At 37.2% G+C, this 17490-nt stretch overlaps 1 protein-coding gene across 1 annotated transcript; it reads left to right on the top strand.

Moving 5' to 3' along the window:
- The first annotated feature begins 5589 nt into the window (after window positions 1–5589).
- On the top strand, window positions 5590–6543 carry LOC138444008 (olfactory receptor 11G2-like). The gene has a single exon (XM_069597365.1). The coding sequence runs from the start codon at window positions 5590–5592 to the stop codon at window positions 6541–6543; it is 954 nt and encodes a 317-aa protein (XP_069453466.1).
- Window positions 6544–17490: the final 10947 nt, after the last annotated feature.

Here is a 17490-nt window from a genome sequence, read left to right as displayed (position 1 = left end):
TGGAAGAGGGTGTTCGCTATGACCAGTGCATTTTCTTGGCAAAACTCTTTTAGTCTTTGCCCTGCTTCATTCTGCATTACAAGGCCAAATTTGCCTGTTACTCCAGGTGTTTCTTGATTTCCTACTTTTGCATTCCAGTCCCCTATAATGAAAAGGACATCTTTTTTGTATGTTAGTTCTAAAAGGTCTTGTAGGTCTTCATAGAACCGTTCAACTTCAGTTTCTTCAGAATTACTGGTTGGGGCATAGACTGGATTACTGTGATATTGAATGGTTTGCCTTGGAAACGAACAGAGATCATTCTGTCATTTTTGAGACTGCATCCATGTACTGCATTTCAGACTGTTTTGTTGACCATGATGGCTACTCCATTTCTCCTGAGGGATTCCTGCCTGCAGTAGTAGATATAATGGTCATCTGAGTTAAATTCACCCATTCCAGTCCATCTTAGTTCGCTGATTCCTAGAATGTCGACATTCACTCTTGTCATCTCTTGTTTGACCACTTCCAATTTGCCTTGATTCATGGACCTGACATTCCAAGTTCCTATGCAATATTGCTCTTTACAGCATCAGACTTTGCTTCTATCATCAGTCACATCCACAACTGGGTATTATTTTTGCTTTGGCTCCATCCCTTCATTATTTCTGGAGTTATTTCTCCACTGATCTTCAGTAACATATTGGGCACCTACTGACCTGGGGAGTTCCTCTTTCAGTATCCTATCATTTTGCATTTTCATACTGTTCATGGGGTTCTCAAGGCAAGAATACTGAAGTGGTTTGCCATTCCCTTCCCCAGTGGACCACATTCTGTCCGTGGTAGTGGAATGCAAACTGGTACAGCCACTATGGAAAACAGTGTGGAGGTTCCTCAAAAAATTAAAAATACAGCTATCATATGATCCAGCAGCCCCACTTCTGTGTATATATTCAAAGAAAATGAAATCATTATCTCCAAGAGATATCTGCACCTCAATGTTCATTGCAGCAATTTTGACAATAGCCAAGAATGGAAACAATCTAATTGTCCATCTACAGAGGAACAGATAAAAAGAATATGATATATATATATGGTAGAATATCATTCAGCACTGAGAAAGAAAGAAGTCTAGCCATTTTTAACACAGATGGACCTTGAGGATATTGTGCTTAGTGAAATGAGTCAGAGAAAGACAAATACTGCATTATATCACATCTATGTAAAATCTTAAAAAGTTGAACTCAGGAATCTAATGTACATCATAGTGATTATTGTCAACAATTCTGCATTATATACTTAAATTTGCTAACAGAGATCTTCAATGTTCTGGCCACCAAAGAGAAACAGTAATTATGTGAGTTGATGGAGGTGTTAGCTAATGTTATGGAGGTAATCATTTTGCAATATATCAGTTCAGTTCAGTTCAGTCATGACTCTTTGCGACCCCATGAATTGCAGCACGCCAGACCTCCCTGTCCATTGCCAGCTCCCAGAATTTACCCAGACTCATGTGCATCGAGTCGGTGATGCCATCCAGCCATCTCATCCTCTGTCGTCCCCTTCTCCTCCTGCCCCCAATCCCTCCAACATCAAGGTCTTTTCCAAAGAGTCAGATCTTCACATGAGATGGCCAAAGTATTGGAGTTTCAGCCTCAGCATCAGTCCTTCCAATGAACACTCAGGACTGGTCTCCTTTAGGATGGACTGGTTGGATCTCCTTGCAGTCCAAGGGACTTTCAAGAGTCTTCTCCGCAGTTCAAAAGCATTGATTCTTCGGCACTCAGCTTTCTTCACAGTCCAACTCTCACATCCATACATGACCACTGGAAAAACCATAGCCTTGACTATATAAGTGTATCAAATTAATACATTGTATAATAAAAAGCAGAGACATTGCTTTGCCAACAAAAGTTCATCTAGTCAAGGCTTAGCAGCATACCAGTCTTAGCCCTGAAAGTGCAGCTTTCCAATGACTATCATAAAATAACAGCTGAAATGTCTCTAAACAAAAAATTTGAGAATATTAGCGAGGAAATTTATTTTTTTCTTTCTTCAAAATAGAAAGAGAGTCAAACAGTACATCTTTTTATTGTAACTATAACAATGAATGTTACTATTATTTAATTATTCCCCAGGAAACTTTTGCAAAACTTGATTAGTGGAAGCTCAAGAGAAGATAATAACTTACTCTGCAAGTGCGCTATTCCTCAAGGAATAGCAGGGCTTGGGGTTTCATTGTAAATAAAGACAATTCAAAACTCATCTCGTCTGCTGAACAAATACTTTCAAAATATCGGGGCATGGCTCCCAAATCTCAAAAGGCCATGATGCACGGAAATGAATGTAAACACCTTCATCTGGGCATTCATCTTGACTATGAATATGACCCTTGAAGCTGGGGAGAAAAAACTCTTAAAATTCACTCTTTCTCATGGCAGGTTACAAACTGGATCCGCCATCTCATCAGAAGTCCCTCACATGCTATGGGAATATTTTATTTCCCCTCTCTGACTTTTCTTCTTGGCACACATCCAAGGAGTTAAATTTTTTCATGCCCTATTTCAAATGCTGAGATTTTTGCGTACATGGATTTACTGGCAAGTGTTTTCTTCTTGTTCTAATATTGTAAATATATGATTACAAAAAAATTCAGACAGAGAATTTTTAAATATTAATTTTCTCTTATTTTCCTGAGCTTTAGGAAATATACATAATTTTCTGATTCCTTTAAAATACTCGTGGGTATTGTTTACAAAGAGAGCTGGTGATTTTATTTTTTAAATGTATAATGGTAAATTACTGGAAGTGGATTTATTACCAATATTATAATGAATTTTGATTTTTGTTCAGTAGAAATAATATAACAAATCTCTGATTCCACTCTGACATCACAGCTCTCCAACCCACATATTGCTCTCAGGCTCACTAATTTCATGTGTCTTACTTAAGTGATCAAACACAATTCAGCATCTGTATGTTTCCTGTTTCTTGTATTTGTAGGATATTCTTTGGATTGTGACTTTATACAATTAGTATTCCCAAGAAAATCTGTAACAGGAGACCCAAGCAGGGTGAGTATTGACATTGATTTGACTTGCCATTGTTAGGGTGCCATTGTGGATTGCATTGCATGCTCCGCCACTCAGTCATCTCTGACTCTTTACAATACAATAGACTGTAGCCTGCCAGGCTCCTCTGTCCATGGGATTTTCCAGGCGAGAATAATAGAGTGGGTTGCCATTTCCTCCTGCTAGAGATCTTCTCAACCCAGAGATTGAACACACATCTCCTGTCTCCTGCATTGCAGGCAGATTCCTTACTGCTGAGCCATCAGGGAAGTCCTTGTCAGTAAAAATGAGCAATTTCAATATAATCAAACAGCGTTTCAAGGTATCAGGACACCCACTGCAATATAAAAGACAAAAATTAAGTGAGTTTTAAAAATTCAGTCAAATGAGTTATGAAGTGTCTCTACCACTAAGACATGTGTTTTAGCTGGGCTTTTTCTTCAATAAAAGCAGCAGAATAATTTGTGGATATCTAAGGGTAGTTTTGAAGTTTATTCATATGAATTGCCTCTTAATGTTATGCTTTCTCTTTGTTTCTGCATATTTTGTATTCACTGTATGTGCTTAAGTACAGTTTATATGTTCTTAAGTGAAAGACACTCTCATTTATAGTGACTAGCCAAGATTCACTAGCTCCATAGCTTCAGTTTCTAGACAAGATGACATTTATTCTTTCTCAGCTACTGTACAAAAGCTTCAGTTGAGAAAAATCATATAATTATTCATGATAAAATTCTTAAATAATCTTCTTTTGCAAAATCTTGCTTCACAATTGCAATAGATCAAAGGAGACTGTCTTTGAGGACAAAATAAACACACACACACACACACACACACACAGAAGCACCTGTGTGCCACCTGATATAATGTGATTGCTATGAGAAACAAATAGATTGAACTAACAGCTCGCATTCAGACTTCATAAAATCTATATATCCCCATGAGCAATGAAAATACATAAATAACAGTCCTTTCACTTTAGGTGCCAAATGTGATAGCCAAGAGTAGGCTTCTAAGAAAGCAAGACATAAAGCTTTGATTCAATAATTGCAAACTAGGGGAAGAGGGGAGCAAGAATGATTAAGCAAGATATTCCATGTCAAGATTGTCTCAATAGAAGATGCCTAGAATGAGTATAAAAATGTTTCAGAGGTTATGTGTAAAAAAGAGAAAAAGAGACCAAACATAGAAAGCAGCTATGAAAATAATGGAAATGCCATGCACACAAATCAAAATCTTTTCTCTACGTCACAACTTTTTTGCAGCAAAATGGGCCAAGTCTAGTCACATTCAACAGGGCAGTCACTCCAAGTAGTTGCTCTCCTTAAGGTCCGTTGCCCCAAGTGGCATATCTAGTTCTCATGTTCATGAGATGATATCAAAATTTTCAACCTGAGATATTTAGGTGCCAGAGGTTAGGGCTCTTCTCGTGCTGTGGAACTGAATCCAACAGGCCGGAAAGAGAAAAAACATTCTTGTACGCCAAACGTGTTTAGTACAGTCACATAATATACCACCTGTGCTGGTACCAGAGACGCCCTTTTCATCATTACTTAACAATGTCTTGCTGCTGCTAAGTCGTTTCAGTTGTGTCCGACTCTGTGCGACCCCACAGACAGCAGCCCACCAGGCTCCCCCATCCCTGGGATTCTCCAGGCAAGAACGCTGGAGTGGGTTGCCATTTCCTTCTCCAGTGCATGAAAGTGAAAAGTGAAAGTAAAGTCGCTCAGTCATGTCTGACTCTTAGCGACCCCATGGACGCAGCCTACCAGGCTCCTGTGTCCATGGGATTTTCCAGGCAAGAGTACTGGAGTGGAGTGCCATTGCCTTCTCTGAACAATGTCTTAAACAAGCACAAAAAGAAATATTCCCTGTATCCTTTCTTTGTTATCTCAGTGAGACAGAGCCTTTTGAAATTTCATTTGCTATTATCAATATCACTAATTACAAAAAACTAATTTTACATAATACTTTAGAAATTCCACATATGCTGATTTGTATGTACTATTCTTTTTTATGGTAAATAGATGAGGAAACACACATAGAAGGTTGTGACTTACTCAGAATTACACACTTTACACTTACGTGTTATCCAGGATCCCAATCTAGTTTAATGTTTATGCCAAACCATGTTCTTATTTATATTATTATTTGCATCTTATCAAAATGAAGGTCTTCCCTGGTGGCTCAGCAGTAAAGAATCCACCTACCAATGCAGGAAGATCCCCTGGAGAAGGAAATGACAATCCATTCCAGTATTCTTGCGTGGGAAATTCCATGGACAGAGGAGCCTGGTGGGCTATAGTGCATGAGGTCACCAAAGAGTCAGACATGACTACCTGACTAAACAATAACATCAAAATGAAATCATACTCTTAGGGAATAGGTTATGATGATCACAGTTTGGGTGCTTTAAAACAAAACTCATTGTTTATTACTTAATCTCCTCAAAATGGTAATGAAATTAGGATTTTTCAGGAAGAATCAATATACTCTGTTAAAGTTCAGTAACTTCTGTCATCCCATGTCTTCCAGATTAATGAATATGTCCAGCAGGGAAGCCACCCACTCTGTTACCCACTTTATCCTCCTGGGCTTTTCCTCAAGCCCAGAAATGCAGCTCCTCTACTTCGGGCTCTTCTCAGCAGCCTATATCCTGACCCTGATGGCGAACACAGCCATTGTCTGTGCTGTGCGGTGGGATCAGCGCCTTCACACCCCCATGTACATCTTCTTGGGGAATTTCTCTTTCCTGGAAATATGTTATGTCACCACAACCGTCCCTAATATGTTGGCCAACTTCCTGTCCTCAAGCAAGTCCATCTCCTTCGTGAGTTGTTTTGCACAGTTCTATTTCTTCTTCTCTTTCGGGTGTGATGAGGGCTTCTACCTTTGCATCATGGCCTTTGACAGGTATCTTGCCATCTGCCGTCCTCTGCATTACCCATGCATCATGACTAAAGAGCTCTACACTGGCCTCGTCATCTTTGGGTGGTCCTGTGGGTTCATTCTCTTCCTAACCCCTGTTGTTCTCATTTCACAGTTGCCCTTTTGCAACCCAAATGTCATTGACCATTTTATGTGTGATCCTGTCCCATTGATGATGCTGTCCTGTTCTGAAGACACCACCACACAACTCATTTACTCTGCTTTCAATGCTGTTTTCATGACTGGCACCTTTCTCTTCATCCTTTGCTCCTATGCGCTGGTGATTCTGGCTGTGTTAAGGATGCCCTCAGCAGCAAGCAAACGCAAGGCTTTCTCTACTTGTGCTTCTCATCTAGCTGTGGTAATTCTGTTTTTTGGCTCTGTTATGGTGATGTATGTTAGTCCTGGATCAGGACACCCAGTGAAAGTGCAAAAAATTGTGACCTTATTTTATTCTGTAATAACACCCCTCTGCAATCCTCTAATTTATAGCCTCAGGAACAATGAGATGAAGGCTGCTCTAAAGAAAGTCTTTTGGGCTGAAATATCTGTTCTTAAAACATAAATCAGAAGTCATAGTGAACTAAGTTGCAACACAAGCTATCTGAATAAGACATGAACAAGATGGTTTTCTAGAAAATTTAATAATAATTTTGGTTAAGGAACTGTTACAATAAAGCCTACTATTATCATAAAAGTAACCCACTACATGAGGATTAGTCTTTTTTAAGAAATAAAATTGTCTTAAGAAAATTGATCTTTTCATTATAACCACGCTTTTAAAAGGAAGTATAAATCTGCTTTGTATTTTAGAATTGAAACAATATATAAGGATTCAACAGGATTCATAAACTTGTTTTGATATTTACACTGCAAAATATTCTCCACTGGTAGTGACTGAGTAAAAGGAAGGATTACTGTATGAAATAAGTACAGCCTTACAGGTGTGATATTTTCACTCTGCTCCAAAGAATAATTCATGTTTCTACTCTAAGGATCATAAAGAAACAAACAGCCTTAGATGGATATTAAATAGTAAGTCAGAAAGTACTCAAAATAAGAATTAGGAATTTAGTGGCTAGTGTTTATTCAAATAGTGTTAAGATATATGCTAAATGTAAGGGCATTAGTCAGGACTTAACTCCCTATGCTGCAAATCCAGTGTCAATTGATAGGTTGTAGGGCCATATTTTATTTCAATATTTTTGCCATTTGACATATTTAAGTATTATCCAAAATGTGTCTAAAGATCTTCTATTTAAAATATATAATTACAATATATAATACAATATATACTTACAAATGTTTGTTTGATTATGCATTTTATTTTCAACCTTAGTACATATTATTTAAAGATGATTCTAAGAATATAACAGAGAAATAAAGTGTAATTTAAGGGAGCCACACTTATAGCCTTCAGAAAATCATCTGTTCCACAAAGTAAAGTACAACTGAAATTGGACTTCCTTTAAGAAAGAACCAAGAATTTGAAGTTGTCTGGACATGGAGGGACAGAATTTCTGGGGGTTCAATAACAAGTTTTCTCTGTCCTATTTCACAAAATGGACTGAATGGGTGAACAATTGCCTGGACAAATTATCTACCAAAGCAAAAACGCTTAATTAAGAACATCATCTAAAATAAAGATGCTGTTTCCCCGATTATTTTAACTATTATTTCCTTCTGAGTGCTTATGGTTTGTTCATTCTACAGTCATCCAACTTTCTTAGAGCAGATAGGGAAAAGAGATTAAAATGTGTAGTGAATAAAATGTACTGTTGTTTCTAAAGATGTGTGGTTTCTGCATTTGTAACCGATTTTGGGATAATAATTAACTAGGCTTTTTGCATCTCACACTTTACATATCAGAAACACTTAGCTTGTAATTCAGGCTGCTGATACTTAAAATGGAATTAATTAATTTATTAATTAAAATGAAATGAAATTCAACTTTTTTAGTAACTTTTGCTTAATTCAGGACTTTATAAATTAAGGATATAGTGAAATCTAAACTTCAAATTTGTCTAATTTATTTTAGGAGATTATTTACAAGGATACAAGCAAAGTCTATCCTACTCAATAAATAATTTCTTGTTTTACCACTTCCCTCAAATACTTCCCTCAATCTCACCATCAAAAAGTGACATTCTTTCCAAACCGTAAAATAAATTCTTATCTCCTCTCATACAGAGGTCAGCCTTGCAGCCTACTACCTTTATTTCAAATACATGTACTACTCTTTCTAAGAATTTATCAGTTGCTAATCACTGAGCTAAACTACTTCTATAAACTAAATCCAAATTTACCAACATGCTTTTCTAGGAATAATCCATGTGAAGTTAATAGGAAAGGAGGAAAAATATCTGCTGAATTTTTTTAAGTGCCATACTTAAACAAAGCAAGTAAAGGGTTACACCAAATTAAGCAAATTCATGAAGTCTTCAAAACATTATAAGTATTATGAATCTCTAAAATACATGTACTGAAATGGAGCTTTATCCAATTTTGACAGGATAACTTTATTTTCTCCCAAATCACCTTATGGAACTGTTTCACACTGAATATTTTGAGAACAGTCACTTAATTTAGTATATATAATATACATTTATTTTATACATATAACAACCTTCTGGAGCAAGTTATCAGTATGATGTTAAAAAATTAGAAAATTAACAGTTTTAGTGAGATTCAGGAATTTCCCCAATATCACACAACTAAATGGTAATGGAGCCAGACATTTATTGTAGCAGATGCTTTTGGTGAGCTTCTTTTTCAGCTGCAGTGGTACTGAATAGTTCTACATGAATTTTAACTCATACTAACAGTGTCCCACTTGAAAACCACCACATATCTTTCAAATTTCTGCCTCAGAATTTCTCAAAAGTCATTAGAATCAGCCACTTGGTGGAAAGTTGATTACAGTAGTAACCTCTTCCTTTACTGAGAAGGAGTTTATCCTTCTGAAATTTATCCTTTCTGAAATTGCCACAAGTTCTGGATACTGGTTGTGTTTCCCTTTTGATAATTGCACACATTTTCTGTTCACAAAACAGACATCTTTCAGTTCTACATCATATATGTTATAAATACGTAATCTCAAGGTGTGAATATATTCCTAAGCATAAAACCAAAGTATAAGCCATTAAAAGAAAGAGCATGTGACTACATAAAAAATAGCTTTGGTTTAAAAAATTACTATGCACATGTATTGAATAGGTAAATTTCAAAAATAGCAAAGATATTTATAAGTTGCAAGAAATTATTTTAAATCAAGAAAAATGAACACATGATTAGAAAAATGTCATATACAAAAAGGAAAACAAGGCAAAATGACCAAAAGTGTTTTTTAAACTCAACCTAATTACTAATTAAATAAATACACATTCAAATAATAACACATTACTGCCAGAGTCCAGCTCCAGCAACCAGGGAATCAGACTGAAGAGATGGGCGGTGTCAGCGAGTTACAATGCAGCATCTTATTTAGTTTTCTTGGAGTGCATGTTTATTTCAAGCTTTAGATTCTCTTTTATACTTTTACAAAAGCATTAGGTCAGAAGTTTGACATTTTCAATTTCCCCTCACCCAGATTTATTGCCTCCATGCATCATTGTTGTCCTTCAAGCAGAGTTTCTGCTTCAGCGGTTCTCTCAGAATTGTGTTTACTTTAACTCGTGATTACATTGTAACTCGTGTTTATATCTAGGCTGCATACCAGAAACCTCAGTTTATTTTTATCTTTCTAAATCCTGTTTACCCCTAGTATCCTGAGCTCACTATCTCTTAAAAAGGCTTCTAGTTATTAATATCTCTAAAACTCCTAATCTCTATAAGCTATAGTAAAATATGCTAACATTACAACATTCCTTAAATCTTTAGCATCTAACTATTTTTAATTATTCCTAAGCCCTAAATTCAGCAAACTCTTTTGCAATAAACATTTCCCTCACAAATAAATTTTAGATAATCCTCCCCATGGCCTCAAGCTGTGGCCTACGTGCTTATCCTGGAACACTCTTTTGTTAAGATCCTTGAACATATCATTTATGAAACAAATCTCCAGTCCAGGTTTGATGCATGATACTGGATGCTTGGGGCCGGTGCACTGAGACGACCCAGAGGGATGGTATGGGGAGGAAGGAGGGAGGGGGGTTGAGGATGGGGAACACGCGTATACCTGTGGTGGATTCATGTTGATGTATGGCAAAACCAATACAATATTGTAAAGTAATTAACCTCCAATTAAAATAAATAAATTTATATTTTAAAAAGATCCTTGAACAAACAAATGTCAATGATTAACTTTATGAATTATTCTCTGAGCACAACTGCAGAAGGCTTTGTGCCTTCTCATGCTCCTCTCAAGAAAGATAAGCACCTTAATATTCTTTTCAGTCAACTCACCTGAGGAAAGGAAAAAACAAGTCAGAACCCCAAGGCCTAACTCCTTCATCCCGGGTCCGTGCCTGCAGGACAAAGAGAGGGAGTTGGGGCCATGCCTCCATTTTGTCAGTAATGCCTAACGCGGCTCCCGAAACATTACTTTAAAATATTCATAATGGTAATTTTTAGACAGAATTATAATAAGATGTATGTGTGTGTGTGTGTGTTTCAAATGTGAGGAAAATGAGCGTTCTCACTATCTGCTGGTTAGACTGTAAGTTAGGACAACACTTTTAGAAAGCAATCTGGCAATATGGCAAATAAAAGCCTTAAAATTATATATATTTTTTCATCAGCTAATCCACTTATACTAATTCACTGTAAGAGAACATCATCACAGAACAGTTTGTAATAGAAAAAAGTTGCAAAGCAATCTAAATGTCCAACAGGAGAGAACTACTTATATTACACTGTAACCATAAAATGATTATGTTCCTAGTAGTGATTAAATCAATCAGCATTTGGGGAGAAAACAAGAGGAGAAAAAAAAATATCACCAAACAGTGCTCTAAAGGCAGTGTGAGTTGTGTGGAGCAGTGGAGGGAGTGAGGAAAGTTATGGGTATAACAGGCATTTTTCACATAATCGGGGTCTCACTGAGCCACTGCCAGGTGCCTGCTTCCAAGCCTATTAAAATTCTATTTCTGCCCAACTTCTTCGAGTCAGGGATGCCACCTCTTGTCTGAGATTAACAGTCATATCAAAGTTGCATGGGAGACTCTCAAAAGGCCAGAAAATTCTCAGAATTAAATTAGTTAAATTTGCTTTCATTTGAAAATTCATTATTCAATGTACAGGGCATGTTTGGTGAGAACAAAAGAAGCAGAATGGTGAAATCAAGCACTACCTATATCATCCCCAGCAGTTTGGATATCATCAATCTAAAGTCAAGTATAAAGTGATAAGTATTTGGCCACTTCTTTCTTCTGCCCAAATTCACAAGGAACACAGCAACACTAAGAGTCTTTATGTCTGGCCTGGGGAAGGCTGTGCAAAGAGAGGGACCTGGCATCCTGGGCCATATTGCCCAAAACTGAACCTGGTTCAACATAGCCCTTGGGGCTTAGCTGCCATACATTCCACAATATACTGCCTAGAACAAAGAGTGCCTGGGAAGGTCCAATTTGCTGGGATACACCACTTCCTGCCAATGACTTTCAAGTCCAGTGCTGATTTTTTCCCAGATTTTGAATCCAGAAACTTAATCAGCACTTCATTTTCCTTGGGTTTCCTATCTTAAGCAACGATTTTCAGGCCCAAAGTACAATTTCTCTTCAGCAGTAAAATGTCCTGTTTGACTAAAGTTTAGAATGTCCTGGATTATCCAAACTGGACACAGTTCTCATATCCCTAGAGCCTCACCGTATAAGCTCCACTACCCATGGACAGATCAAGAGGAACAAAAGCGGCAGTGAACTCACTGTCAACATCACAGAGCCTTGGTTGCCATGGCACCAATTCTAGGAAGAAAACACAGAGAAAGAAAGTTGTAGAATGAAAAGAAAAGAGAGAACATGTAGTAATCATGAAGAGTGACAGAAAATATATGGTCAAACTTATATTTGAAAGATTTATCTGAAACTGAAACATCTAGAAAAATTCAATTTTTTTCAGGATGGCTTTCTTTCTTGGGGCAATTGACATATCCAAGAGGACTGGTTTCTGAGGTATTTCTGAAGTTAAAAAGAGAAAGAACTCATTTGGAAGGTTACATGCTAATGAAATAGTAAAAATAAACATTATCAATAACAAAACATTTTAAAAGGTTAGACTGTCATCATCAAAGCAACAAAGAATGAAAAGTTTTTATAAACAAGTCATTGAGGGAGATTAAAGATGAGTCTGCAAACACAATGTGAAAGTATCAGTGGGTCTATGACTTGCAGATACATCACCGGTGCTTCCAAAATGGAAAATTAGAGCAACCTTAAGTTATTACTAGAAGAAGCAACAGGAAGCAGGGCTACAGTAAAAGGACCTGGTTACTGTTAACTCAGAATTATTTTTCCCCCAGGTTGCATTCTGCTGGAACTAATGAACATGGAACAGAGTGAGTGGGCTGCTTCAAATATTGCTGCCTTTGTCAGCTTCCAATATTGCTGCCTTTGTCAGCTTGGATTAGAGACTTTCTGGTTGGTTTTGGACACCTGGTGTCTCTGTGCTAAAATAACTAAAGCTTGGAGAAGAAAGATAGAGTCTAGCACAAGGAACAGAGTCTAACAGAAGTAACATCTGAATCTGGTCTGACTCCTACCTTGCTAGGAGGCATTGTGTGCTCATATTATGTTGTGTTCAACTCTTTGAGACCCTTTGGATTATAGCCTGCTAGGCTCCTCTGTCCATGGGAGTTTTCAGGCAGGAATAGTATTACCAAGAATTCAAATGCACCTCATTGTCAAGACTACTCTATGTCTACTTACACAGCAAAGAATAAACAAGAATTAAAGTTGTGCCCTTGAATGGGATCGTTGCTGGAACTTTTGCCAAAGTAGCTCATTACCTTGAAAGCTGCTTATGGGCAATAACTATTTTAAACAAATCTTTGTTCACAATAGCAATCATTTTTCAGAGAAATTTGTTGTATCAAGATAAAATAAGATGTTAAGCCATAAACCAGATTCTGAACAACTTTCTCAAATATACTGGTTGAAGTAAAACTATTTAAGGAAGACAAGAAGCCAAAATAACCAGATTAATAGAATTTTCCCAGAGGGATAGAAAGGCATAACAATGACCAGGAAAGAATAACAGGTAGAAGCCATGGGCAGATTAGATATAATTTTTCACTCTAGGCACCCTATTTGTAGAAAAAGATAAACCAAATTGAGTTAGAGCCAAATATAAACTCTTACCCTCTGTGGGCTTCTGTTCAATCATTTTAAAAGGATGAAGCAGTATTTAAGAGTTTAATGAGCATTACAGGCTCAGCGGTAAAGAATCTGCCTGCAATACAGGAGACCCAGGTTTAATTCCTGGGTCAGGAAGATACCCCGGAGGAGGAAATGACAATCCACTCCAGTATTCTTGCCTGGGGAATTCCATGAATAGAGGAACCTGGTCAGATATAGTCCATGGGGTCACAAAGAGTCGGATATGACTTATCAACTGAGCATGCACGCATATATATTAGGTAATGCATATGAAATCTGCTGACATAGTAATCAGCAAATAGCAAGTACTGAACACTATCACCTAAACATAATACAAAACCAGGTAGAGTGTTTATATCCATTGAGACAGGAGAAGGTAATTTGAAAACCTAAGAAGACATAAAATCCTTGAGGTTGAGGGTATGATAGAAGGCTCTGAATGTTAAGTGAGACCCTAGGTTTTCTTATACTCATGAGGATTGAAAGTTACTGGACAGTTCCAGTGTGAATCAGTCCCTGCCACCGGGAGTCTACTTAGGGAATACAGACCAACTTTTAACACTGCTGTACAGACTGATAAAGATAGGCAGGGAGGTCACTTTTAGTGGGTCATGGGGAAGATACTTGGGCTTTCTCAGGGGCTCAGCGGTAAAGAATCTGCCTACCAATGCAGGAGATGCCAGACACAGGTTCAACCTGGGTCGGAAAGATCCCGTGAAGGAGGATATAGCAACCCACTCCAGTATTCTTGCTGGGAAAATCCCATGGACAGAGGAGACTGGTGGGCTATAGGACACAGGGTCACAAAGAGTCAGATACAACTGAGCATGCTCCCACAAGAAGATACTCAGGATTTGGGAATTTGTTAAAGTGAACTTTCAATGTCATTTGAAGAAATACATATGCTAACAGGGAAGCTCTAGGAGCCTTAAAGCAACTGGTGATATCCAATATGGAGTTGGTTTTAAATCCAGAGCCTGTCTGTGGGTGTCAGGTGAGCAGCAAACTAGAGGGGCCATTACTAGGTGACAGTCTCACCGATGGATTCAGGAAGGCCTTTTCAGCTTTGAGCTCAACACTGAAAGTAAAACACACTTGGGGATTGAATGCTGCACTCTGATTGTCCCTGCTGCTCCTAAGGGATAGCCTCTAGGGACAGTATGTGGCCAGAAAGGTATACATATTAAAACCCAGAGTTTCTTGGCATTTTATTCTTTTTCTTTTTCTTTTTTTTTTTTTTCGCAGCTAAAGAGAATCCTTTGTGAGGCTCAAAGTGTGGCAGAGTGTCACCAGGACCCCCAAATTCTTCATCTAGGATCTTTAAGAGGGCACAAGTGGTAGCCCCTTGACTGCCTGCCGCAATGTCCACTGTGTGTATTATTGCTACAGAAGGAGGGCTGTGAATGTTCCTTTGGATTTTTATTTATAAATATATTTCATATTATAAACAAGGTAATAGATCAAATAATATATAATTTTTTACAAAATCTTCATTCTTCCTGGTAGAATCACATCTATCCAGCATACAATTGTTCAAAAATCCCATCAGGAAATTTTAAGCTGACACTTCTCTGCTTTGTATTATTTTTCAGATAAAGAAATGATAGAAGCTAATGAGCTTCATATCACTTCAAAGGAGATAAAACTTTTGTAAGTAATATATATTTATTTTCATTAAGTGTAATTAAGATTGAAGAATTCCTGTATTTGCAGTGAATGGAAAAATCAGCATGTAGTCTCAGGTAGAATCCACAGTGACCTAAGGCAGGGAGAGAAGGGCCCTGGGTGAATTGAACTTAGAAGAGTGAGACAGGAACAGAGGAGTTTTTTATTAGGAAAGGAAAGAAGACATTCATGAGACTACCAAGTTGTATTACAGATATAAATTTGAAAGAAAATCTGTTGTTTCTTTCTCCTTTTCTTTGATGACATTTTCCTTTTTCTTATTTCAAATTCTGATCAATGTCTGCTCATTCAACAGCCACTGTTCAAACATCAAAGACTTCTCACATACTCTTATTCTTACCTTAATTTTGAGGTGAGATTCACTGATTCTGACCACGAGTGAAGGGGGAGTTCCCGTTCAAATATAACACCCCTGCAATGCACCTTCCTTCCACTGTTTTTCTTTATCAAGTTTCTTTGCCCTGTTTACACAGAATCTTACCCACCATAGTCAGTTCAACTGTATTTACCCACCATAGCCAGTTCAACTGTATAAGTAACATTATGGTCACAATAAAAAGTGTGATGGCTGTTACTATGCATACTTTAACTAAATATCAAATATTGAAAATTTAGGTTGTCTAGTTCTGATTTGAAGCATCATATCATCCCTTCCAATCACTGAATTTCCAGTCAAAGTCTTCTCCCAGCCCATCACCTGGGATGTATTCCTCATAGTTCATCTCAACTCACCCATCTGAATGAACACAAAACTCTTTTTATACTTGATTTCCCTTTGGTATTTAATGGAAGCTGCTAGTTTGGAAGATACCTGCCTCATCATCTTAGCAATGTACCTGATGTCTACTATAGAGAGAGACTGCGAGAAATATGTGAATAATCTTTTCCTATAGTATGTAGCCTCAGTCACTAACACAGCTTTACTGAGGCTAGTCCTCCACATGCACAAGTGGAAATTTGATATAGGCAAGTGGCAGAAGAACAAATTGAATACAATACATAAGGAAACACAGCTAATATATACATAGCTGACATCTGTGTAGGGAAAAAAGTTGGATTTTAGAATCAACATGCTCAGAATGACAATAAAATTCTATGCTACATTGAAGGTGTTTTTTCTTAAGGCTCTAGAACTGGAAAGGAGACAGAGTAGAATTTACTGAGATAATGAATGTTAATGATGGTCACAATAAATGCTTCATACATAACAGCCCCTCACTACCTTAGAAGTCAAATTTTAAAAATATGTTCAGAAATTGGTTCAAGTCAGAGAGCTTGCCTGATACCTCAGTTGGTGAAGAATCCGCCTGCAATGCAGGAGACCCCAGTTCGATTCCATTTCGGGTTGGGAAGATCCGCTGGGGAAGGGATAGGCTACCTACTCCAGTATTATTGGACTTTCCTTGTGGCTCAGCTAGTAAAGAATCCGTCTGTAATGCCAGAAACTCGGGTTTGATCTCTGGGTTGGGAAGATCCCCTGGAGAAGGGAAAGGCTACCCGTTACAGTATTCTGGCCTGGAGAATTCCATGGATGTATAGTCCATGGGGTCACAAAGAGTTGGACATGACTGAGTGATTTTCACTTTCATAAAAAGTGCCAAAAATTAGGACATAGGACAAGTAGAAGTTAAATAGCAGCTTAAGAAACTAATAGATACTGTCTAAAATGGAATTTGTGGCAATGTCTTCATCATCCTGCTTCAGTTAACAGCCATCCAGGACAGATATCTTGAAAAAATGTTAACTGACAACATAGTAAGGTACTCTTTTTGTACTGACCTAATTCAACTTCATAGTAATTTATTATTTTTTTACAACATGACAAGCTTTAATATTTCTTCATTCATCTTTTACCTCTTATTCATATAAAATTATTCTCTTTGTCTTGTTGAAGGCAAGCCTTGAATTCTGCTTTTCTGCTATGAATATTGCCAGGCCATTTTTTTTAATTGAAGTAAAATTGACTTGCAATATTATATTAGTTTTAGGCATACAGGATCATGATTCAATAATTTTATACACTACGAAATGATCACCACAATAAGTCTAGTCACCATCTGTTACCATAATAATTTGAATTTTGATTTTTCTTAAAATTTTCCAAAATTCTAAATAAAATTTTCTTTGCAACAAGGAGAAAAGAAATTAGATGTATGTATGAGTGTGTATCTTATGAAACTTTACATCAAGGAAGAATTAAGGTAAATGCAAACATAGAAAACAATCGACTCTATGTTACATGATATCAGTGAAATTTATACTCTGAAAAAAATGGAGACTGTTACAGGAGGTGCTGTGAGAGCATATAGTAACATATTGGCTCAGGTTCTCAAAACTCTGCTCTCATTGCACTAAGCTAGATCATTGGGAAATGAGTTAAATTCAGAACCATATGGAGCCCTTTCACAAAAGTGCATTAAAGGAGTAAATAGAAGTCAGAAGATTAAAAAAAATGACCTTTCAAGAGAAAGACATGGCTAATATAATGATCATTCCCTTCATAGATCAGAAGA

Source organism: Ovis canadensis, chromosome 7 (assembly GCF_042477335.2).
Source record: "Ovis canadensis isolate MfBH-ARS-UI-01 breed Bighorn chromosome 7, ARS-UI_OviCan_v2, whole genome shotgun sequence".
Taxonomy (NCBI): domain Eukaryota; kingdom Metazoa; phylum Chordata; class Mammalia; order Artiodactyla; family Bovidae; genus Ovis; species Ovis canadensis.
This window is presented reverse-complemented; position numbering and strand designations above follow the sequence as displayed.